This window comes from Myodes glareolus, chromosome 1 (assembly GCF_982192425.1).
Source record: "Myodes glareolus chromosome 1, mMyoGla1.1, whole genome shotgun sequence".
Taxonomy (NCBI): Eukaryota; Metazoa; Chordata; class Mammalia; order Rodentia; family Cricetidae; genus Myodes; species Myodes glareolus.
In genome coordinates this window covers 142,127,801-142,152,186 of record NC_142026.1, presented here as the reverse complement: position 1 = coordinate 142,152,186, position 24,386 = coordinate 142,127,801, and the positions used below count along the sequence as shown (strand labels likewise).

Here is a 24,386-nt window from a genome sequence, read left to right as displayed (position 1 = left end):
CAACCCGACGATGGCTTCCCGGTGTCCAGCCCCAGCCGGAGACTGAATGAAAGAAACCCACGCGAGAGAGCCCTGAGCGCTCAGGACGCTTTGTAGCCTGGACACAGCTAAGGGGAACCTAGTTCGGCAAAAACAAACAAAAAAACAAAAACGAGGGGCAAGAGAAACGACCGCACAGCTGGGACGAGACCGCACCTGCGCACTGTGCCCCACTCCATGCGCGCAGAGGACGAGACTGCGCCTGCGCGCTGGGTCCCCATTCTATGAGACTGCGCCTGCGCGCTGGGCCCCACTCGGGGCGGGGCAGCCTGAGGGAAGCCCGTGACTGACAGGCAGAGCTCCGCCCTCCCCCTCCTGCTCCCGCCCCTCGGCCGGCTGGGTGCCAATTTCCTGTCAGTCAGTCTCGGAGTCCCTCGGAGGACGAACGTCGGCGGTGGCGCGAGTGACGGAGTCCGGGACCTCGAGCACAGGCGACGCCCTCGGGAGCCGGCGACTTCTAGGTTCAGTCGTGAGACCCCAGGCCCTACGCGCTACGTGACCGCGCGTCCCTAAGTTAGAGTCGAGTCCCCTCGGCGTGACACGCGCGCGCGGACACCTCAGCTTCACACACACGCACGGACACTTCAGCTACACACACACACACACACGCGGACACCTCAGCTTCACACACACGCACGGACACTTCAGCTACACACACACACACACACGCGCGCGCGCGCGGACACCTCAGCTTCTCACACACGCGCGGACACCTCAGCTTCACACATACGTGTGCGTACACATCAGCTTCAACACACTAACGCGCGCGTACACCTAGTTTCACATTCACACACGTACTCACGTATACACATACTCCACACGCACGCACACTCACATACACTCTTCAGTGTCACACATACAAGCACGCGCGCACACACACCTCAGCTTCACACACACTCATACACACACGCGCGGACACCTCAGCTTTACTCACGCGCACACGCACAGTGCCCTTTGGTTTAGTCCCAAGTGCACCTGCGCGGAACCAACCCACCCTCTGCCTGAGGAACCTGGGTAGCTCTCCACAGAGAGACCAAGTTTCCAGACAGGAACCCTGGACTCTCCCGAGCCCCAGAGACCCCAACACCCTCAGTACCGAGGACCTGTCTCTCCTTAAGATCCGGTTCCATTTCTCTGTGAGTTTGAGGCCAGCCTGATCTACAAGAGCTAGTTCCAGGACAGGTGCCAAAGCCATAGAGAAATCCAGTCTTGAAAAAAACAAAAACAAACCAAAAAAAAAAAAAAAAGATTTGTTTCCAAGATCCTAAATGCTCTCACTCAGCAGTACCCCAAATACCTTCGACATGACAAACCCCAAATCTTGACACAAGCCTGTCGAATCTTCTCAGTCTGAAAGTCCCCACGCCTTGTCTCTCACAGCCCAAGAGACTCCTCCCGCCTACAGATCCCAATTCCCTCAACCTGAGGGTACCCTAAATTAAAATCTCAGCCAGAGGGTCCTCAGATCTCAGAGGGACTCCAACCACGTGTCCCCAGGATTCCGATTCCAGACCCAGCATGTCAGTCAGAAAACAGATCTTCCAGACCCAGCTTGTCAGTCAGAGAAAGGCGCAAGTGCTCTGCCCTGATGGCAGGAGCAGGACTGGAACCCCATTCTGCAGATGCGGAGGGGAATCCTCCACTTGCTAACACAGGCCCTAACCCGGAAGTGGGGTCGGTGCCTAGGTTTAAGGCTCAGTCCAGATCCACTGTGCCTTCCTAGACGACAGAGGCTCAAACAAAAACCAACTGTGTTGGCTTGCATGGATTCCCACCTCCAGACACTTCCCTTGTGCTGCTGGGCCTCCCTATGCCTATGAGCCTTGGTTACTTCTCCATTCGTAGGACCACAGGAGCCTGGACCTCCCCAGGGAAATGTCCTGAACCATGAGCACCTACAAACTGGAAGAGAATAGTCAGGAGGGAGATGCAGCGAGACTCGAATGGAAGTCCAAGGTACAAGGTTGTCCTAGAGCCCGAAGTATCATGCGGTGTGTGTGCAAAGGGACCACAGACTCCTGGCCTGCACTATGGCACTGGTTTTCCTGTGACGGGAGGGTGTCCTAATATGTGAGAGGCTAAAAGGCTCATCAGCAACTGCTTTATCAGCAGTAACGTCCAGAGTTTGCTTAAACGAGCCTCTGGGAATGGCAAGAAAATTTGATCACTGAGACCACCACAGGGTTCCATGCTCTGCCCTGCACGTTCTGTTTTTTGTTCTTATTTTTTCTTCCAGGTCAAAGATGAGTTCAAAGATATTTCCATATACTTCTCCAAAGAAGAATGGACAGAGATGGGAGAGTGGGAGAAAATTCGCTATAGGAACGTGAAAAAGAACTATAAAATGCTGGTTTCTATAGGTAAAGAAAAGTCTTGGGTCAGATCAGCCTAGGTAAAAAGCAGTCTCCAATTCCCATGGAGACAAGCTTAGAGGACATTTTGGTGTGTGTGTGTGTGTGTGTGTGTGTGTGTGTGTGTGTGAATCCGGAGCCCACCTGGCCTTGTGATGTTTCTTTTGTTCCTTCCTCTAGGGCCTGCTTCCTTTTTAAGAGGAACATTTTGCTTCTTTTCAGGTCTCAAAGCCCCTAGACCAGCTTTCATGTGTTACCAAAGGCAAGTGATCAAGCCCCAGATAGAAGACAGTGATGATTCTGATGAAGAATGGACACCCAAGCAGCAAGGTGAGGGGTCAGGAGGATTGAGGCACCCTTTCAAAACCAGGCCAGATTTAGGTTTCAGAAATGTCTCAGAACTAGCTTCTGAAAACTAGGTTTTTCCCCCCTCAAGACTCAAAGGTCACCAAACAAACAAGATGCAATGCAAAATATACTAAAAAGTTATCTCTATACATTTTAAAATATCTGAAAATTGTGTACTATTTATATGTACAATAAGTTTGAAATATATACAAATCTGGGCGTCAACAAGAAGTGTCAAACCCAGAACAGTTAGCACAAGCTCCTTACCTAGTGTCTAGTCTATTTCTTGTTCATTATGAATAATGCTAATATGACCATGGATGTGAAAATGTTAAAGATCTTTTCACTTTTTATATGTACTATTAACGAATCAATCCCACACCAGTTATGTTTTAAGGGGTTATTTATTTGGCGGGGGGTAAAACTTACATACACCATAAACCGTCAGGAAGGGAGCCTAGTCGCTGGAGCAGGAGCCGGGAGCAGCAGCTGAGACCGAGCACCGGAACCAAGAGCCGGAACCAAGAGGGCCTTATCCGGAACTGCTTCTCTTTTTAAGAGAGAAATATACCACGCCCCAGTGGGCTGGTATTTCAGCAGCTATTGGCTGACGGAGCGGAAGTCGCTCCCCGCTGCACTGTGGGCTCCTGCTTCAGTGATTATTGGTTGAGGCAGCGGAAGTTACTCCCACAACACCTCCCCCTTTTGTTTAAGTAAGAGAGTTCTAAGCCTACTACGAAATTATATACAGTAAGTACAAACCTACACAATTATATACAATAAATACAAATATCCTATTTTAACTAGCTTAAGTCTTGTATAAGAAATAACTTGGCCACGTTATAAAAGGAAAGTAACTACGTTTATATAATCTTCAATCCCATCAAAGATCTGAGAAGGGAAATAGTTACCTAAGTAATTAGGAAGTGCAATCAAACTTCCAGAACATGTAACAAATCACAGAGACAACTGGCTACCTGGGCAATCATCCAAAATCACGTTTGCAGCGTTGAAGCAACCAACTTTGGCTAAGGCCTAACGTAACTGACATACCATTTTTAAAGGCAAGGAACTTTTCAAAACTATCTTATCCTGTCTTGGCAGGATATGACAGTCCTGTTTTATCCATTTACGGATACTCTGCAACTCTGTCAGTAGTTGAGGTATGGGCATTTCTTTACCCAAAGGCCAGTTCTATCAAGAAGAAAGGCTCCAGGTGGAGTGTCTTTGGTGCTCAACATTTTCTCGGGAATAGATCAGTGTTGCCAGGAAGGATTGTGTCTCCCTACCACAGAACTCTGAGTTAGATTAAAGGCCATTTTTTACAGCTCTTTGAAGAGGTTGAAGATTATCTATCTATATTGAATATAATCTCTATGTATCTAAAGAACCTGATTAGTCTAATTATAAATGACAAACTTAGATAACTATTGATCTATATTATTTTCAATATCTATCTAACTTAAAGACTGAAATAGTAAACAACTGTGCAATAAATGGGGACAATATGACCTCCAAATATAAACAATGTGCAAGTATACATTGCAATATGGTAAATATATATATCAATACATAAACAATATATAAGTATCTTAATCAGAGGTAGAAGTGTACAATGCAATATGGTAAAATATACATATATTAATACAATATATATATGTCAATACATAAAAATGTTTTAAACAGAGGTAGAAGCATGTATGCATAAAATAGTCAACATAATTTAACTTTGTATCAATATATAAGAATCAATACCAATATATTTGTCAAAAACAATAACTCACAAGTACAAAGCTATTATCCCATAATCCAATTAAGAACCGCCCCACATTGGGCGCCAATTATTAACGAATCAATCCCACACCAGTTATGTTTTAAGGGGTTATTTATTTGGCGGGGGGTAAAACTTACATACACCATAAACCGTCAGGAAGGGAGCCTAGTCGCTGGAGCAGGAGCCGGGAGCAGCAGCTGAGACCGAGCACCGGAACCAAGAGCCGGAACCAAGAGGGCCTTATCCGGAACTGCTTCTCTTTTTAAGAGAGAAATATACCACGCCCCAGTGGGCTGGTATTTCAGCAGCTATTGGCTGACGGAGCGGAAGTCGCTCCCCGCTGCACTGTGGGCTCCTGCTTCAATGATTATTGGTTGAGGCAGCGGAAGTTACTCCCACAACAATGTACATAAAGAAATCAGATTGAATCATAAAGTAATTCTATTTTAATTTTTGAGGGACTTACGATTTATGAGAGCTGCACCATTTTATATCCCCACCAAAGGTGATCAAGCATTCCAATTTGTCCTCATCCTTGCCATTACTTCTTTTGAGTTTTTTTTTAATAAATAGGCATCCTGAAGAGTAAAGATATGTCACTGGAATTTTAATTTTCCTTTCCCCAATGATCAGCTGTGTTGGTCACCTGTCTCTGCTTGTTGACCTCTTAGGTATCTGTAGAAGTGTGTGTTCAAATCCTTTTGTTGTTGTATTAGTTAGTCAGCTGAAGCTGCCATGACAAACCATCAGGCACTAAGTTTTTAAGCAGAAATATATTTCTTGCTCTTCTGGAGGCCAGAAACCCAACATGAGGGTTCTACCCTGGTCAGGTTTCAACAAGGACTTCCTTCTGTGAGTGTAGGGGATCTTCATTGTATGTTCACATGAACTCTGTGTGTTCATGGCTGGTAGAAGTGAGAAGCATCTCTTTCTACCTAGGAAAGAACTAATGTCTTCATGGGGCCAGTCCCAGGTCACCTTATTGTAATTAACTTTCAAATATAATATTAGGAAATAGAACTTATATACAAAAATAATTGATTTGGGAAAAACAAACGAATCTAATCATCTATTTTTAAGTTATTTTGTATTGATTTTGTGGTTATTGAGTTGTAGGAGTCCTTTATGTATTCTAGAAATTAACCTCTTACTATATATAGTCTTGGCAAATACTTTCTTCTAGTTATTAGGTTATCTTTTCATTCAGTTGTTTCATTTGATGTTATGATTAATGTAATCTTTATTTCTGTTTATGTTTTTTGTATTACATCCAGGAAATCATTACGTTTCCAATGTTATGAAGATTTTTGTCTAGTTTTCTTCTAATGATTTTATAGATAGTATCATGCCTTAAGTGTGATTCTTTAACCTGCGTTGAGTTATCTTAAGCTTTGTTCTTTTTCACAATACCCTGGGCTGTTCTGATTCCCTTAAGATCCTATATTGACTTTGATATTTTCTTTTTCTAAAAAAATTATTTATTATATATAGTGTTCTGCCTGCATGCATGCTTGCATGCCAAAAGAGGGCACCAGATCTCATTATAGATGGTTGTGAGCCACCATGTGGTTGCTGGGAATTGAATTCAGGACCTCTGGAGGAGCAATCAGTGCTCTTAACCTCTGAGCCATTTCTCTAGCCCCAATTTTGATATTTTCTTAATTCAGCAAAATATGACATTGGCATTTTGGTAGTGAATGCATTTAATCTGTAGGTCATTTGAGGTAATAGAAACTTTTGTAATATTGTTTTTTAAGCCATGAACACAGGCTATTTTTCTGTTTATTTCAGTCTTTAATTTCTTTTAGTAATGTTTTATTATTTTTGGTGTCCAAATCTTTTAAATCCTTGGCTAAATTTATGACCAAATATTTTATTCTTTTAACTTTTTAGATGTGCTTTTAAAATTTTTTTACTTCCCTGGATTGTTTATTGTTATTGTGCGTGTATAAAAACACAACTGATTTTTAAGTGTTTATTTTATATCCTGCAATTCTTAGTGGAACCTTAAGGGATGATTTCTGTATAAAAGACAATGTAATTTATAAAATTACTTCTTTCTTTTCAAGTTAAGACGACTTGTATTTCTTCCTTCTTTTCTTTCTTTTTTTCTTTTTGGGGGGGGGGTTTGTTTTTGGCTTTTCAAGACAGGGTTTCACTGTGTAGCTTTGGAGTCTGTCCTGGAACTTACTTTGTAGATCTGCCTGCCTCTGCCTCCCGAGTGCTGAGATTAAAGGTGTGCACCACCACCACCTGACAACTTGTATTTGTTTTTTTTTTTTTTTTCCTTCGAGGCAGGGTTTCTCTGTGTAACAGCCCTGGCTCTCCTGGAACTTTGTAGATCAGGCTGGCCTTGAACTCACAGAGATTCACTTGCCTCTGCCTCCTGAGTGGGATTAAAGGCACCTGGATTTGACTTGTATTTCTCTCTCTTTTTTTCTTTCTTTCTTTTTTTTTTTTTAGCCTTCTTATTCTAACCAGGACTGTTGGTATTATGTTAAGTAGAGATAGCAAGAATGGGAATCTTGGATGCCTGCTGTAACCATAGAGGAAAGATTTCCAACTTTTCACTGTTGAGGATGATACTGAAAATGTCCTTTGACTGCATGACTTTTATGTGTACTTAATTTCTTCTTGTTCTTGGTTTATTCAGGTTTTTTTTCTTCTTCTTCTCAGGTTGACTGACTTATTTACTTGAACATAAATGCAATAGATATCTTATGAACACAAAGAGGAGATGAGTTTTGCCTACTTTTGAATAAACTTAAAAGAAAATCAGCAATGCCCCCAATAGAAAATAGGGTTAATAATATTTTGAAACCAATTTCCATATCGCCCATGGGTCCTCCTTGAAGTCTTCATTCAATTATTCAGAATTCTCTGTTCTTGCTGAGTATCCCACGTGTAAAAATAAGCATCAAAACCAAAACAGTGATTTCTCATCACTTTTCAGTTAGTCCTCCTTGGGTGCCTTTCCGAGTGAAGCACACTAAACAGCAGAAGGTAAGTCCTTTTCAAATCCTACACACAAGAAAACTTTCCTTGTGGATCTAAGCACAGATAAGAGAAGAGACTTAGAGCACCCTGGGAACTGCTGCTTCCTAGTCTCCTCTGCATCTGCTCTCATCATCATTTAAATCAATAAGAACGTCAACAATAGCAACTTGATTTGTTTTATTTTCACAATATTTCAGATTGTAAACATTTTAAATTAGCAAACCCTTTGAGACAGGGAGTAAGTTAAAACTGCTTTATAGATAAGGAGTTGAAATGTCCAGTAATAATGCCTAAGATCATAGCAAGTAGGAGTGCAGTCAATTTCAGAATTCTTTCTCTGAAGCATGCACAAGCTCTTTACTACTTAGTAAAGTCATAGTGTTAGCCATTTTATGTCATGCACCTGAGTGCTTCTACCTCAGTTTTTTAGTGCTGTGTCAAAGTGGAAAATACACGAACATACTCTAAGGGTGGTTTACAGATATGAAGAGGATTTACCTTGGATGGCGCAGATAAAGGGGATGTGATCCTCCCCTCATAGAGACTCATTCTGATAAGAAAGAGCAGCTCTCAGTCCTAAGAATATTGAAGTTTGACAGCAAGAGATACACAAATAAGAAAATGACTTAGTCAGGTATGGTGGTGCATGCCTGTAATTAGGTGGGAAGCAGTATCAGAAGAACTCCTGTGAGTTTGATGCCAGCTTAGTCTACATAAGGGGTCCCAGGTCAGCCATGGGTATACAATGATATAGTGAGTCCTGCAAGAGAAAATGATGTAAGACTTCCATATAAGGAATACATTTTTCTATTGAAATGTCATCTGTGGGAGAGATTATGAAAAAAGCCATTAATCTCATATTAATATTGCATTCAATTGCACATGTTCTATTCAGTAACACAAAAAGAATTAGCATTATGGAGGCTGGAGAGAAGGCTCAATGTTAATAGCGCTTCCTGTTCTTCCAGAGGTCCTGCGCTTGGTTTCTAGCAGGGCAGTTCAAAGCTGCAATTAACTCCAACTCCAAGAGATTGAATGCCTTTTTCTGACCCTAATAGAACCTCACACTCCACACACACACACACACACACACACACACACACACACACACAGAAATGAAAATAAATCTTTAAAATGAACAATTAGTGTGTATACACATTTATGATTGAGAAAATTAGTGGATTTTCTGGAAAAATTAGTACAAGAACTAATTAATCTAATTCTAGAGTCAACCTAAGCATGATGGCTCAGATCTGTGATTCAGGCACTTGAGTGGCTGAGGTAGGAGGAGTCCTGTGAGTTTGAAACCAGCCTACAAAATGAGACCCTGTCTCAAACAAACAACCTAATTCCAGAGTCAGCTACTTCCAACACGCCACTTTGCAATTTCAGTATCACTTGATTCTATTCCCAGAGTTAAATTTCTGCTGTCACTTCCCTTTACAGGTCTGTTTTACCTTTCCTTCGTTTTCCACATTTCACATCTCATCAAGTATCTCCTGCTTTATGCCTTATTTCTCTCTGTAACACTTAATCACTTCATTTACCAACTTCATTGGCTTTCTAGCTAGCCTTCCCAAATATCCCTCCCTCCAACCTGAAAGAAGCCTGAATGGAGAGAGCCTAGGATATGGCCTCTTGCCCTAGATTTGCAGCCCATTTAGGTTCTTCTTTTCCTCTTTCTTATTCAGACAGTTCACACATGTGTCCAAGGATTTTTCACACATTAACTAAAGTAACACATGAAAATATGTGGAAAGTCATAAAGAGCTACAGAAATGCCTGTTGTGTTTTTATATGTGCCTCTAATTAAAGGAAGCACCTGGAATGCCATTAAGTAGTGAATCAAACGTGAAAAAAGTGCCTGGAATAGAAAATTTGCTGGATACAAGTGGTTCAGAACTTGCTCAGAAACCAGTGTCCTCTAATGGAGAAGGAAATGCCTCTGGACAGCACTCTGGACAAAAAGCAAGTAAGTGTAAATAATTTCAGAACTTTAATCTCTCTAGGTTACCTAGGAAGGTTGATAAGAATGGTTTAGAATGGTCTGTGTAGTGAACTTCAGATAGTTCTGAGCTTGGTCTTATCTAAGCTGTGGCTTTGAGAGTGGGAATGCTATTAAGCACTGTCAGGACATTGATTTTAAAGGCATACACTTGGGCTGTTATTCACAAGGAGGTACCAGGGCTTGGGCAATATGGAGATGGAAGTTTCTGTCCTGCCTGGTCCTGTAGTCATTCAGTCCCAAAGAAACACACAGATGCTTATATCAGTTATAAACTGTTTGGCCTATTAGCTCAAGCTTATTAATAACTAAGTCTTACAACTTAAATTAACCCATAATTCTTATCTATGTTTAGCACATGGCTTGGTACCATTTATCAGTAAGACATTCTCATCTTGCTTCCTCTGCATCTGACTGGTGACTGACTCTGCCTTTCGACTTCACAGAATTCTCCTAGTCTGGTTGCCCCACCTATACTTCTTGCCTGGCTACTGACCAATCAGCATTTTGTTAAACTAATATGAGTGACAAATCTTTATAGTGTACAAGAGCATTATCCCACAGCAGCAATCTGTGACCTTCTGAGTGTTAATGTGTGGAAATAAAGCTATGGTAGCTCCTGTGATGCTTTAAAACAGCAAGTGAAGCATAAAATATCTGATCCAGGCAAAGTGTCTGTATGCAGACTTTTCTATCCCACCAACCAGTTCCCAAATAACCAACCTGGAGACTTACTAGTAATTATAAATCCTTGGTCAATAGCTCAGGCTTGTTACTAGTTAACTCTTGCAACTTAAATTTACCAATTTTTATTAATATAATTATATATTATATTAATTTATATTAATGACATTCTGTCACATGATATCACCTCTCTTTCATATTGCTTCTCCTGTTTCTTCTTGGTGTCTGGCTGGTGACTCCTTTGGCTCCGCCCTTCTTCTTAGCAGCATTCTCTCTGCCCCGAAAATCCTACCTAGCTATTGATCAGTCAGCTTTTTATTAACAATGAGAGCAACACATTTTAATACTCTACAGAAGGATTATTCCACAGCAATATCCAATAAATCTTCTCTGTGACAATAGGAACCAAATTCTCTCAATGCTGTGTGCCCAGGCTTTGTTCAATGTCTAATCTTCAGCCTGCCCTCAATAAATATTTTCTAAATGAATCAACATGTGAATGAACTGTTTTTTAGTAGAAAAATGTGGGCATGTAGAAATTAAACCTGAAAAGTCAGAAATTAAAATTGGATTAGGCACTGGGTGGTGGTGATACACACCTTTAATCCCAGCACTCAGGAGGCAGAGGCAGGCAGGTCTCTGTGAATTCAAGGCCATTCTGGTCTACAGAACAAGTTCCAGGACAGCCAAAGCTACATACAGAGAAACCCTGTCTTGAAACTCCCCCTAAAAGTTAGATTAGGCATCTGTAGTCAGTTGAAGACAGAAACTTAGCTTCTTTAAACAGAAAGTTAAAGTGGAATCAGAGTATATAGAATGATAAAAGATAATTTTATAGCAATAAATTTCACATTTTCTTTTAAATTTTTTTAAAATAAATTTTAGTTTTTTAAATATTTATTTTTATATGTGAATGTGTGTCATTTACATGCCTTATTCCTGCAGAGACTGGAAGAGAGTGATTACCTAGAGCTGGAGTTATAGATGGTTGTGAGCCACCACTGTGTGGGTGCTGGTAACCAAACTTGGGTTCTCTACAAGAGCAGCAAGTGCTTTAACTGCTGGCCCATCTTCTCTACAGACCCAAATTTTAGATTTTCTGAAGAAACAGGGATAAATGCTCCAGGTTCACAAACTTTAACTTTCCTTTGTCCTCCAATCCAGAACCAAGGAGAAAGAAGGCTGAAGTGAAGATGTACAGTCTGAGAGAGAGGAAGGACCTTGCCTATGTAGAGGTCAGCGAGCCCCAGGACGATGACTACCTCTGTAAGTGTCCATTAGGACCTTCTCATGTAGAAGGCTACTATGTCCTGGTATGATTCATCTGGTCATTTGGAGTCACTACTGTAGTGACTGTTAATGTCATTTGGAGTCACTACTTTAGTGACTGTTAATGTCATTCCAGCCTGCCAAGCACTGACCCTTCCCTGGGGACGGTCAGGACCACTCCCACAGCAGGATCATGCTGAAAAAAGGAAAATGTGGTTTTGGGTTTGCATGTGTGCCCCCTCTGTCTTCCCCCTGCCATGCTCCTGGTCACCCAGGACGTCTGTCTATTAAACACAGGCATTTAATTTGGTTAAATTAAGTGACTTAGGTTCAAACTGAGAGGAAATGACATGGGTGCCATGGTCTTTCTGAAGACCTTTAGATCTGGGAATGTTCATATACCTTCCCTAATCACTGCTGTTCTTATCTTAGATTGTGAGAAGTGCCAGAATTTCTTCATCAACAGTTGTCCCAACCATGGGCTACCTATATTTATAAAAGACAGTGAAGTGGACGGGGGGCATCCCAACCGCTCAGTCCTCAGTCTGCCCCCTGGACTGAGAATTGGTCCATCCGGCATCCCTGAGGCTGGGCTTGGAGTATGGAATGAAGCGTCTGACCTGCCGGTGGGCCTGCACTTTGGCCCCTATAAAGGCCAGATCACAGACGATGAAGAGGCAGCCAACAGTGGCTACTCCTGGCTGGTGAGAAATGCCTCCTTTTCCTGCATCCTCTGTCTCCCTATTTCCTTCTTGTGCTTCTGGTGTGAGATACTAAGACATGGACAGGAGCCACATGCCTAATTTTGTGTACTGAATGGTCTTTGTACAATCATGGATGTCCTGCTTCAGGATCTGAGGGTGAGTAGGAATAGGGTGGTACAGAGACAAAGAGAACAGATGTGCACAGGATCCAAAGCATCATGTGGGGCCCCGTTAAGTGGCAGAGTCCAAAGCTCAGGAAGCACTGATGGGGGTGGAGTAAAATGATTTCATTGTTGTCATCCCGGAGCCTTAACACATCTTTTTTCTGAAACTCAGATCACCAAGGGGAGAAACTGCTATGAGTATGTGGATGGGCAGGATGAGTCCCAAGCCAACTGGATGAGGTAAGGCCATTAGGACTCTGGACTCCAAGAAAGGCTGTCCCACAAAACTTGTCCCTTTCTCTTTCATCATGACTCCTCTATGGTTCTCATACTCTGCATTTCTCTTCTCTGCACAGTATTTTTTCATTTTGTAAACAGTCAGGAAAAAAATAAGTTACTAATATTATCTTTAACTTTTATCAAAGCACAAATCTGCTCAGCAAAATTGGAATACCCAGCAAATCTTAAGGCGCCTACATTCATTGAAAACACTAGGTTTATAATTTATTCAATATTTATGAAGCATTTATTTTGTGTTCCAGTTCAGAAAACAGATTTGATTACCAGATCATACAACTTGTGTCCTTACAAGAGACATGTTACAGATATTTTACTATAGGAAAGTTTGGCTGAAAGTCTCCTTTTTTTTTTTTTTGAGAAATACACAGTGCTGAAATAACAAAGGACTTTCCGTCTGTGAGGGCAGGAAATGTCCTTAGCTTCAAAGACATCTGTACTGGGTTCTGGAAGGACTTAGGTTCGGATAATGTGCACCCCAGCCCTTTGCTGTGAGGGAGTCTTATTTGATTAGAAGATAGAAAGTCTAATTAAACTACTATTTTTCTGTTATCTTTCTTTTTAGACAAAGTAACATGGGTTCTCCTTAAACTCCCTATGTAGTAGAGGATGAATTAAATTTCTTATCTCCCTGACTGCATTTCCAGATTATAGGCATGCACCACCATATCCAGTTCTATGTGGTGCTGGGGTTGGAGCCCTACGTTTTGTGTATATAGGCGGGCATTCTTCCAACTAAGCCATATCTTTAGCCCTATTTTCTGTGTCATCCAGCTAAGAGACCTCTCAGGTTCTATGGTAAACTGGGCAGGTAGCAGGGAAAACTTTCAAACAAACTGGGAGTCAGTGTAGGATGAAATGTAAGACTCTAGAAACAGAGTACATGACTAGTGCCAAGCTCTAAGGTATAAACTGGGAGATTTAGAGTTTAGAGAAACAGACAGTCACTGCTTTGTCGCCAGTAAAGTCAGAAGTCTGAAACAGCTTTGAAAGCTGGGCTCTTGGTGAAAGAAAGGGCTCTAGGGTAGAGTAGCAGGACTTGGAGCTAGGATGTGTATAACATTACGAAAGAGATAGATGAGAACATAGGGTTCTTTGAAAAGAGAGGGGGAGAGTGAAACTTCAGAGCATGGAAGTATGGAGCACAAGTAAGGGGCTAGACGCAGATATGGAACCTTCCCTTTGTCTCTACTCTAGGTATGTGAACTGTGCCCGGGATGATGAGGAGCAGAACCTGGTGGCCTTTCAGTACCACAGACAGATCTTCTATCGAACTTGCCGGGTCATCAGACCAGGTTGTGAGCTTCTGGTCTGGTATGGGGATGAGTACGGCCAGGAACTGGGCATTCAGTGGGGAAGCAAGAGGAAGAAAGGACTCACAACAGGAAGAGGTAGGCACTGCTGTGGTTCCTTAAAAAGAAAACAAAGAAAAGAAGGAATTCTCCTTGAAAATTTTTGTGTTTCAACTCCTTTTTTTAAAAAAATTATTTATAGTAAAGAAAAGTGAAGTTTAAATCCATTGGAGAAAAATGAAAATTTCAAGCACTTCTCTAGGAGGCACAACCTCAAGTGTTAAAAAGCTTACCATAAACAAACCGCATAAAAATCAGCATCTAGGACACTCAGTAATACTAGTAGCGAAAAGGGCCAGGGGAATGAGAGAGGCAGGGTGAGGCAAGAAAATAAAACATAAGCACACTTTTAATCCTAGAACTTGGGAGACAGAGGCAGGTAGATCTCTGAGTTTGAAGCCAGCCTGGTCTACAGAGTGAGCTCAGGACAGCCTGGACTAAATAGAGAAACCCTATCTTGAAAAAGAGACAAAAAGAAAGAAAGAGAGGGGGGTAGAGAGGGAGGGAGGGAAGGAGGGAGAGGAAGGAAGGAAAAGAAAGAAAGAGGGGGAGGGAGGGAAGGAAAGAGAGAAGGAAAAGAAAGGAAGGAAAGGAAGGAAGAAAGAAGGGAAGGAAGGAAGAAAGAAAGGAAGGAAGAAAGGAGGAAAGAAAGAAAGAAGGGAAGGAATGAAGGAAGAAAGAAAGGAAGGAAGGAAGGAAGGAGGAAAGGAAGAAAGGAAAAGGAAGAAAGAAAGAAAATTAAACATGAACAGGATTCCTCAAAGTCATTTTTAGAAATAGAAATCCACAGCAAGGAACAGACACAAATCTCATCCACAAATGAGACTCTGGATACAACATATTTATCCCACTCAGAGGTGGAATAAATTGAAAAACCAAAAACTATAACTCACTAGACAATGATGGATCATGCCTTTAATACCAACACTTGGGAGATAAAGGCAGGCAGAGCTCTGTGAGTTCAAGGCCAGCCTGGTCTACAGAGCAAGTTCCAGGACAGTCGGGACTGTACGGAGAAACCCTGTCTTGGAAAAACAAATCAAAAAGCAAACAACAAACTACAACTCAAATATCCAGATTTTACATGGATTAATCCAGATGTTACCCACCCCAGATTCAGAATGAAATGTGAGTCACACAGGGAAAAGAGCTATAGACATTCAAAACTGTTCACCTTGAAAAGCCAATATCAGGAAAATACTATTGTGTTCACATAATATACCTGTTGACATGAAAAAGCAGTATGTCAAGAAGGATTAATGCAAGGTATATTTTCAAATGACAAGCAGAATCTCAGACTTTATAGTAAGTGAAACTTGAAATGATTAGCTTCACATCCTGTAATGTTCTGATTTGGGGCACTACTACCCAGTGGTTGTCAAGCTGCCTTGTTCTGCTTCTGACAACAAAACAGTTCTCTCAGTCCTTCTTTCTAAAAAATCAGTGCTACAAAGACTTTGATTTCTGGGAAGATTCATCAAAGAATCCTCTACATTAAAAACATCTTAGAAGTATAGCTCCTGTCCATTCACAATGAGACTACGTAGGACAGACAGGATAAGCTGCCAGTGTGTATGTGCTCAGGTGGTTCCCTCTGTCCTTGACTACTTCAGTATCAAGAGGAAGTTCTTCTTACTCATACCTCTATATTTACTTCCATGGCTTTTGTAGGATATGGTGAAATGTTGTGAATTGAAAAATCTCCAACTTTTGCCTACCCACCAAACTAACAACTTTATAAAGAAATTAAAACTGGGTGACTTCAAGACCAATGTAACTAACTTAGCAAGACTATGTCAAAATAAATACAGGATTGGGTATTGCCTGGCATGTGTAAGGCCCCCACCCCTTACTTTCAAAAGAAGAAAAGAGGGGACTGGAGAGATGGCTCAGAGGTTAAGATTACTGGCTGCTTGCTCTTCCAGAGGTCCAGAGTTCAATTCCCAGCAACCACATGGTGGCTTACAACCATCTATAATGAGATTTGCTGCCCTCTTGTGGCATGAAGGCATACATCCCAGAACACTGCATACTTAATAAATAAATAAATCTTAAAAAAAAAACTTAGCTGCAGATATAGTTCTGTGATAGGTAACTGTCTAGCGTGCACAAGACTCTGACTTCCATAACCAGTATCACAAATAAAAGTGAGGAAAGGAAAAAGGAAGGGAAAGAAACAAAAGAAAAACAAATAGAGAGGGAATTAAATCTTTACATATTTTATTAATGCCCAGAAAGATTTACCCCAAACGGATTGATTCTAATCTAACGAACTGATGTTTTAAATTTCTAAACTGGTAAGACCTTCTAAGAAATGACAACACTAAAATAAGTTACAGAAAATAGAGGTGTGCACAAATACACAGTAGACAGCAAATGTACACAATAAAAGCATGTACCATGAGCTTACTGCTGATTTTGCCACTATCATTCGATGGTTCAAATCATGATTTCCTAATACATACACGAGATTTTAAAAATAAATAAACATGAAGGAAGTCCAATAAAATGTAAGAAACTAAAAGACAATGTAAGAAAAAGATCACTGTAGATAGAACTTTTCATCTATGGCGACACATTTAGATAGATGTTCTATTTTCATAACAAAGGCAGAATAAATTATCTGACGATATTCTTTCTGTTTACTAAAGGATGCTAAATTAATAATAGAGCACTTACAAAGGTAGAAAATGGTTCTGATACCATCTCACTTATTAATGTTTGATAGGTGCTGATAAAACTGAAAGACATGATGCGCTGGCTAGTTTTATGTCAACTTGTCCCCAGCTAGAGTCATCAGAGAGGAGGGAGCCTAAATTGAGAAAATGCCTCCCTACGATCAGGCTGCAGGCTAGCCTGTAGGGCATTTTCTTAATTAGTGACTGATGCAGGAGGGCCCAGTCTATTGTGGGTAGGGCCATCCATGAGCTGGTGGTCCTGGGTTCTATAAGAAAACAGGCTGAGCAAGCAAGCCAGTAAGCACTCCTCTCAAGTCCTCTATATCAGCTCCTACCTCTAGGTTCCTGCTTCAATTTCCCTCAGTGATGGACTGTTACCTGGATGTGTAATCTGAAATAAACCCTTTCCTCCCTATGTTGTTTTGGTCGTGGTGTTTCATAACAGCAATAGCCACCCTAACTAGGACACATGATCAACCAAAAGCCACAGGCCACTTGTAAAGTGAAAATATCTTTGTTGTTCCCAGTGTGGAACCTTGTGCCTCATGCATGGCTCATGAAGACTTTACCAATGAGCCCCATCCTCCCTCAAGAGAACAAAAAGAGCCTTAAAAGCAGTTTAGGTATCTACATAAATTCCTAATCTAGCGTCAATTGTTTTATTTTGTAATTAAGAGAGGGGAAATGAGGATGGTTCTACCTATCCATAAGAATGTGAATGCTCAAATATATCCCAAAGGCTGGGTTTCCACAAACTATGTATGTTCACGTGAAAATCTTCACCTGGTATGACATTCATCAGTCAAGAGGAAGCAATTCAAAGGCTATTACACAGCTAATGTGTCAGGTGGAAGGAGCCAACCAGACTTTGCCCTCCTTGCCAATCCCTTTCTGGACAATAGTGAAACAGATTTTCATAGATGATGGATTTAGTACAGAAGCCATGATCAGAATCATGATTGGCATGACACACAACTGTATTGACATTTCAGAGTTGTATCAGTCTGAATTGGGCTTCTACTGAGGGCTTTGACCCTGATGTAGTCATGAGCATAAGAACGTGGTTCTGTGGACGATGTTTGATTCTCTCTTCAGAGAAAGTAGCCTCCATCAAACAACTCTGACTTTCTGAAGATGGCTCCTCTGTGGATCTTCAGGAACTTTGTACTTTTTCTTCTGTCCATGTACTTTGCAGCCAGGCTTTTACCCAATCAAACTTTAGGAGCCAGCATCCATTTGAGAATTCCAAGCATACACGGCATAGTACTTTGAGTTTCATCATCAAGAACAATGATATGCGATACTGTACTGTCAAACTCAGCACTTTTTTTTGTCTTAAGAACTTTCTCAAGTTTGCTGAGTGTTTTCTGAGGGTCAGAAGCAAGTTCATTGCCTGTAAGCATCCATACTTTTGCTGCCCAGCATTCATGGTCAATCACTTGTTAGTTGAGAATGATTCATTCTTCTCTGATAGCAGCAATAATGATCACACATTGTCTGTGAGGTGTTTTGAATAAGAATGGTCCCCATAGGCTCATATTTGAATGCTTAATTATCAGGAAGTGGAACTTTTTGATAGGATTAGGAGTCTGGCCTTGTTAGAGAAAGGGTGTTACTGGGGGGTGTTGACTGAGGTTTTCTGTCCTGCCCAGTTCCCACAATCATTAAGTCTCAAAGAAATCACACAGAGGTCTACATTAGATATAAACTGATTGGTCCATTAGCTCAGGCTTCTTATTAACTCTTATAACTTATATAGCCCATTATTAGCCCATTATTCTTTTTTTAATATTTATTTATTTATTATGAATACAATATTCTGTCAGTGTATATGCCTGCAGGTCAGAAGAGGGCACCAGACCCCATTACAGATTGTTGTGAGCCACCATGTGGTTGCTGGGAATTGAACTCAGGACCTTTGGAAGAACAGGCAATGCTCTTAACCTCTGAGCCATCTCTCCAGCCCCCTAGCCCATTATTCTTATCTCTGTGTTATCCATGTGGCTCAGTACCTTATTCAGCAGGGCAGTCACATCTTGCTTCCTCTGCGGTTGGGTCAGGACCCCTGAGGAATGGGCTGCCCCTTTCCCAGAATTCTCTTGTTCTCATTGACCCTCCTCTACTTCCTGTCTGGTTGTCCCGCCTATACTTCCTGCCTGGCTACTGGCCAATCAGTGTTTATTGAAAATATAATTGACAGAATACAAACCACTCTCCCACACTGGGGGGAGGGGGGATGGACTTTGAGGTTTCACAAGCCCATTTGAGGCCCAGTATCTTTCACTCTGCCTGAGAATCAGGGTGTAGCCCTCAACTGCTTCTCTAGTACCATGCTTGCCATGCCTGCCACTATGCTCCCTGCCATGATGATAATATATGTAAAAGGATGTTAGGGCCCGGTTCTAGCCCGGACCATAAATTATTTCTCTAGACCACATCCCAACATAAACTCTCTCGCTTGACCAGCGTGAAGGAGACAGAAATAAAGATACAACTTACATGGCTTAATTGGGAGGGAGATTCTCAGTGGTCCCTCATGAAGTCCTGAGTTCACAAACAGCTTTTATAGCAACACATAAACTGAGCGGAAAAATACACCAGCATTCTGTCTCCTAGGTAACCAGGTGAATGGCGTTTTGTCACGTCCGCATCTACCTGTCTGCTGTGTATGCTAGCTGTCACGTAGGCTTGAATCAGTATCTCTATAAGTCATTCTCTAAATTACAAAGAAAGGAGCAACAACATCCTGACCTTTTGTTGGGGTGGTGACAGCCTGTCTGCAGGGCTACATGACCACCTCAGGTGGTCCTATGGCTTTAGAGCCTGACTGCCACACCAATATAGAAATATGGGCCTACAAAAGGAGACTGTTCATTCATTTCCTGGCTGCCTAGACCCAAATAATAACACAGAAACTATATTAATTACAACGCTGCCTGACCTATTGGCTCAGGCTTCTTATTAACTAACTCTTAACATAGTAAATTAATCCATTTCTATTCATCTGTGTATTGGCACGAAGTTGTGACTTACTGGTAAGGGTCTGGCATCTGTCCCCTTGGGCAGCTACATGGCATCTTATGGACTCCGCCTACTCTCTTATATATACTTATATACTTTCTGTATATACTTATATACTCTCTTATATATAATTATACACTCTCTTCCAGCCTGGCTATATTCTGCCATGCCTTAGGCCAAAGTAACTTTATTCATTAACCAATAAAAGCAACACATATACAGAAGGACATCCCATATCATCTGTACTAACCTCTAAAACTGTAAGTTAGCCTGCCAATTAAATATTTTCTTCTATAAAGAGTCATGGTGTCTCTTCACAGCAATAGAACAATGATTAAGACAGTCTGTATAACCCATGGGCCACACACCAAATATGTCAGCAGCATTCCTGGAGGCACCACAGGACAGTATCCAACTTCCCATTTTTTTTGCATCATGGAATGGTAAGTTTTTCTGATAGCCAAGTGGTAGTCACCAAAGTGTTATGCTGGAGCAGCAATTCCACTACTTTTGAGTGACCATGACTGCAGGCTTCATACAATGGTGTCTATCCCGCGTGATCTTTAACATTTGGGTTATTTCCACTTTGCAAGAAGCATTCAATAGATTTATTGCCCCTAATAGAAGCATTATGAAGCAATCTCTCTCCTCTGTTATTTTCTTTCCCGGCCATAATTTTGGGTGACAGCTTTATGTGCAGGGGCTTGGCATCATTTGTCTGTGAGTTGAGCTCTTCGGCAAAGGTGGAAGTTGCCTGGTGAAAGACTAAGGGAGTCATCTGATATGTTACTATTTCTCCTGAATGTGATATTAACTTGAAGTCTGCCCAAAGGCAATGAAAAACAGTCATTAATATGTTTTCTGCAAGCACGAAATCTCTGCTGGTTCCTGGAATGTTGCTCCCACATCCCTTAGAAGTAGGACTGGGAGACCTGCTACAACCTTGAGGTTTCCATATGCCCTACCGAATGAAGATCTTTTACACAGACCTTCCTCTCAGAAATCTTTTCATGCTTGCTCACGGCATCTAAAGACAGTATATGCTCAGTCAATAGTAAAGAGACGTTAGACAAGCTTCCAGAATATTCAGATTCTGCAAGAATCAGTTGCTAATAAATCAGTTTCACCATTTTCTGGTGAACGCTCAACTGGTGGTTGGCTGCAGAAGGAAGCTCTCCTTCAATTCCTCTTTGGAATAAAATCTACTACCTTCTTTCCTGGCCTTAATTCCACTCCTGGTTGATCTCAGCTAAAGATTTCTTCTGCTGTCTTTTTGAGATGTTCTAAGAGCTGTTTTAACCATCTTAGAAACAACTTCATGAGGATTTGTAGAAACAGATTCATGCACTGACCCTTTCTAGGTTTTGTCATCGTTTTGAGGTTAGGTTTATACTGACACTTTATTCATACATATCTGACTCTCTTACTTCAAGGACTTTAAGATTAGAGGCAAAAGAAGAAGAGTTCTCAAGTACCCACCAACTCTTTTATTGAACTGGTTTATTCTGGTCCATTTTTTTAATTTCCTTCTTATTTGTAAATAATATGAATATGTCATCATGCATTATATCAATTAGTTGTCAAGTAAATTTTGGCTTTAGTTAGGAGGAAAAAATATAAAATTAACAAAATGATTGGAGTGCCAGCTCTTTGGAAGCTGACTCATAAGGTAGGGAAGCATGCATACTTGTACAGATCTGTGCAGAGTCAGGAACTGACTCTGGCTTTGAAGAAAAGTAATCCAGGAAAAATGTTTAGAAACCTGTGGAGTAGGGGTGAATATAAAGAATACTGAAGGAAGATAACATTTGGGAGGAACAAACAGTTGGTCAAAGGGTCTCACAGAGGAAGTAGCTTTTGTAACTGGCTCAATGCATGAAAGGTTTGGACTTTTGAGAACAGGCTGAAATCACTTAATGGAAGGAAGTAGATGACAGAGAAATGCGCATAAGCCTGTTAATGTAGAGCTTATAACTTGTGACTGGTTCCAGGACAGTGGAGAATGAAGCATGGGGTTTTCAGTTCTCCATTCTAAAATGATGCTTTGGTCGATTTTCTAAAATATAATGCAGTGTGCAATCACCTTAGCAATTGTTTCAGTCTCTGGAGATATGGGGGAAGGAGGACTGCATACAGAGAGTTGTGTGTCTAATAGTATTTGACTAAGGATGTGTTTTGAAACAGGATTTTCTGTTATATTCGAAGAGGAATAAGAGTAAATGGAATGAGCATGAATACTTGGTGTGAAGCCTGAGGGAAGCCATTAACTTTCATTTAAGATTTGTGGGTTACTGAGAAAGACAATTCATAGCCAAGTTGTGGCAACAGAAGTCAGGATTTTTTATTCAATAGGACCTAGCACACTCTGCCTTCTCTAACTTGAAGTCTACTTCAGGAGACTTTCCAGTTGAATATGTAGTTTTGAATGAGAAAACAATTTCAGATTCACTTGTGTTGCTTTTATCTACCCACTTGCCCACAGATGTCAATCTTCTATCTGGATGAACTCCAGTTTAACACATACATCCTTTTCCCTTCTTAGGAAAAACCATGAAAGGAAATTCCACCTAAGTCAGGAAGTGTTACTGTGTCTCAATAGAATGAAATAGGTGGAGAGAGTGCATGGGGAAAGGTGCTCAGGGATCTAAGTAAATGAAACTGGGTAAGGTAGGATATAACCTAGAAGACACTTGTCATTTGTAGGGCATGCTCACTGCTGCACCATTTAGACCAGAAGTAAAACTGCCTCTGATCTTACTTGGAGGACCATAGTCTGCATAGTCTGGCTGACATGTAATGTGAGCTTTTATAGATTTTTGTAAAAAATGTAGAATATGGAATAAGGGAATGCACTCACAATTTGCACCTGATGGAGACAATTTGTGTTGGCTGTTGTTTGTCTTGAGACAAAATTTCACCCCATAGCCTACCCCAGATTGTCCTTGAACTGAAAGTGATCAGTCATGAACCATCAAACCCAGCTGAGTTTGTGTTGTTAACACATGCAGACTGAGTAGTGGAATAGGCCTGACCACACACACACACACACACACACACACACACACACACACACACACACACACACACAAAAACAGATGTGTAGGCAGTTTGTTTATTATGTTCACTCTAACCAAAAACTTCATCTTTTCGCAGAATTAAGGACAGAGATCCATCCTTGTCTTTTGTGCTCTTTGGCCTTCTCGAGTCCAAAATTCCTTAGTCAACATGTGCAATGGAATCATCGCACTCAGATCTTCTCAGGAGCATCTGCAAGGATAAACTCCAAACCAGGGGATCCCTGTCCAGATCGGCTTCAGGAACAGCAACATTTTGATTCACACAACAAAAATGACAAGGTCAGAAGTCAAGATGTCAAAGGAAAGTCCAAACCCATGCATAAATGGACAAGACAGATTTCAACAACCTTTCCCAACACACTCAAAGGAAAAGTGAGATCTGAGGAAAGTAAGAAAACTATGGAAGAAGAGCTCAGAACAGACCAGAAAACAAATACAGAGGATGTAGTCAAATCATTTATTGGATCAGAAATCTCAAGAGTTGAAGGAGAATGTGGGCAATGTTTCAGTGATGAGTCAAATGTCAATGAGCAACAGAGGACACACACAGGGGAGAAACCCTATGTTTGCAGGGAGTGTGGGCGGGGCTTTACACAGAAGTCAGTCCTCACCCATCACCAGAGGACACACACAGGGGAGAAGCCCTATGTTTGCAGGGAGTGTGGGCAGGGCTTTACAGGGAAGTCAGTCCTCACCCGTCACCAGAGGACACACACAGGGGAGAAGCCCTACGTTTGCAGAGAGTGTGGGCGGGGCTTTACACAGAAGTCACACCTCATCCTTCACCAGAGGACACACACAGGGGAGAAGCCCTATGTTTGCAGGGAGTGTGGGCAGGGCTTTATACAGAAGTCACACCTCACCCGTCACCAGAGGACACACACAGGGGAGAAGCCCTATGTTTGCAGGGAGTGTGGGCAGGGCTTTATACAGAAGTCACACCTCACCCGTCACCAGAGGACACACACAGGGGAGAAGCCCTATGTTTGCAGGGAGTGTGGGCAGGGCTTTACTTGGAAGTCAGTCCTCATCAGTCACCAGAGGACACACACAGGGGAGAAGCCCTACGTTTGCAGGGAGTGTGGGCGGGGCTTTACACAGAAGTCACACCTCATCCTTCACCAGAGGACACACACAGGGGAGAAGCCCTATGTTTGCAGGGAGTGTGGGCGGGGTTTTACACAGAAGTCACACCTCATCCTTCACCAGAGGACACACACAGGGGAGAAGCCCTATGTTTGCAGGGAGTGTGGGCGGGGTTTTACACAGAAGTCAGTCCTCAGCCGTCACCAGAGGACACACTCAGGGGAGAAGCCCTTTGTTTGCAGGGAGTGTGGGCAGGGCTTTACACAGAAGTCAGTCCTCAGCCGTCACCAGAGGACACACTCAGGGGAGAAGCCCTATGTTTGCAGGGAGTGTGGGCGGGGCTTTACACAGAAGTCACACCTCATCTGTCACCAGAGGACACACACAGGGGAGAAGTCCTATCTTTTCAAGAAGGATGAGAAAGCCAATAGCAATAAAAACATACCTCAACAATCACAGGAAGACAAATGTAGCCTCTAAACATCTCACTTATTCTACTAAAACTGACAAGTCTGATTTTTCTAAACTCAAGAATATAAA

The 24,386-nt window shown here is 41.8% G+C and overlaps 1 protein-coding gene and 2 pseudogenes across 1 annotated transcript; 1 reads left to right on the top strand and 2 right to left on the bottom strand.

Moving 5' to 3' along the window:
• Positions 1-383: 383 nt before the first annotated feature.
• On the top strand, positions 384-24,386 carry Prdm9 (PR/SET domain 9). Its single transcript, XM_087896202.1, has 10 exons — positions 384-1,995; positions 2,276-2,399; positions 2,613-2,720; positions 7,466-7,515; positions 9,325-9,481; positions 11,363-11,464; positions 11,900-12,171; positions 12,508-12,575; positions 13,830-14,023; positions 22,837-24,386. Exons 1-10 carry the CDS (start codon positions 1,927-1,929, stop codon positions 24,324-24,326), a joined length of 2,634 nt encoding a protein of 877 aa, XP_087752328.1. The 5' UTR covers positions 384-1,926; the 3' UTR covers positions 24,327-24,386.
• On the bottom strand, positions 17,461-19,027 carry LOC146895763 (BRCA1-associated RING domain protein 1 pseudogene; annotated as a pseudogene).
• LOC125392061 (BRCA1-associated RING domain protein 1-like) lies at positions 19,975-22,648 on the bottom strand (annotated as a pseudogene).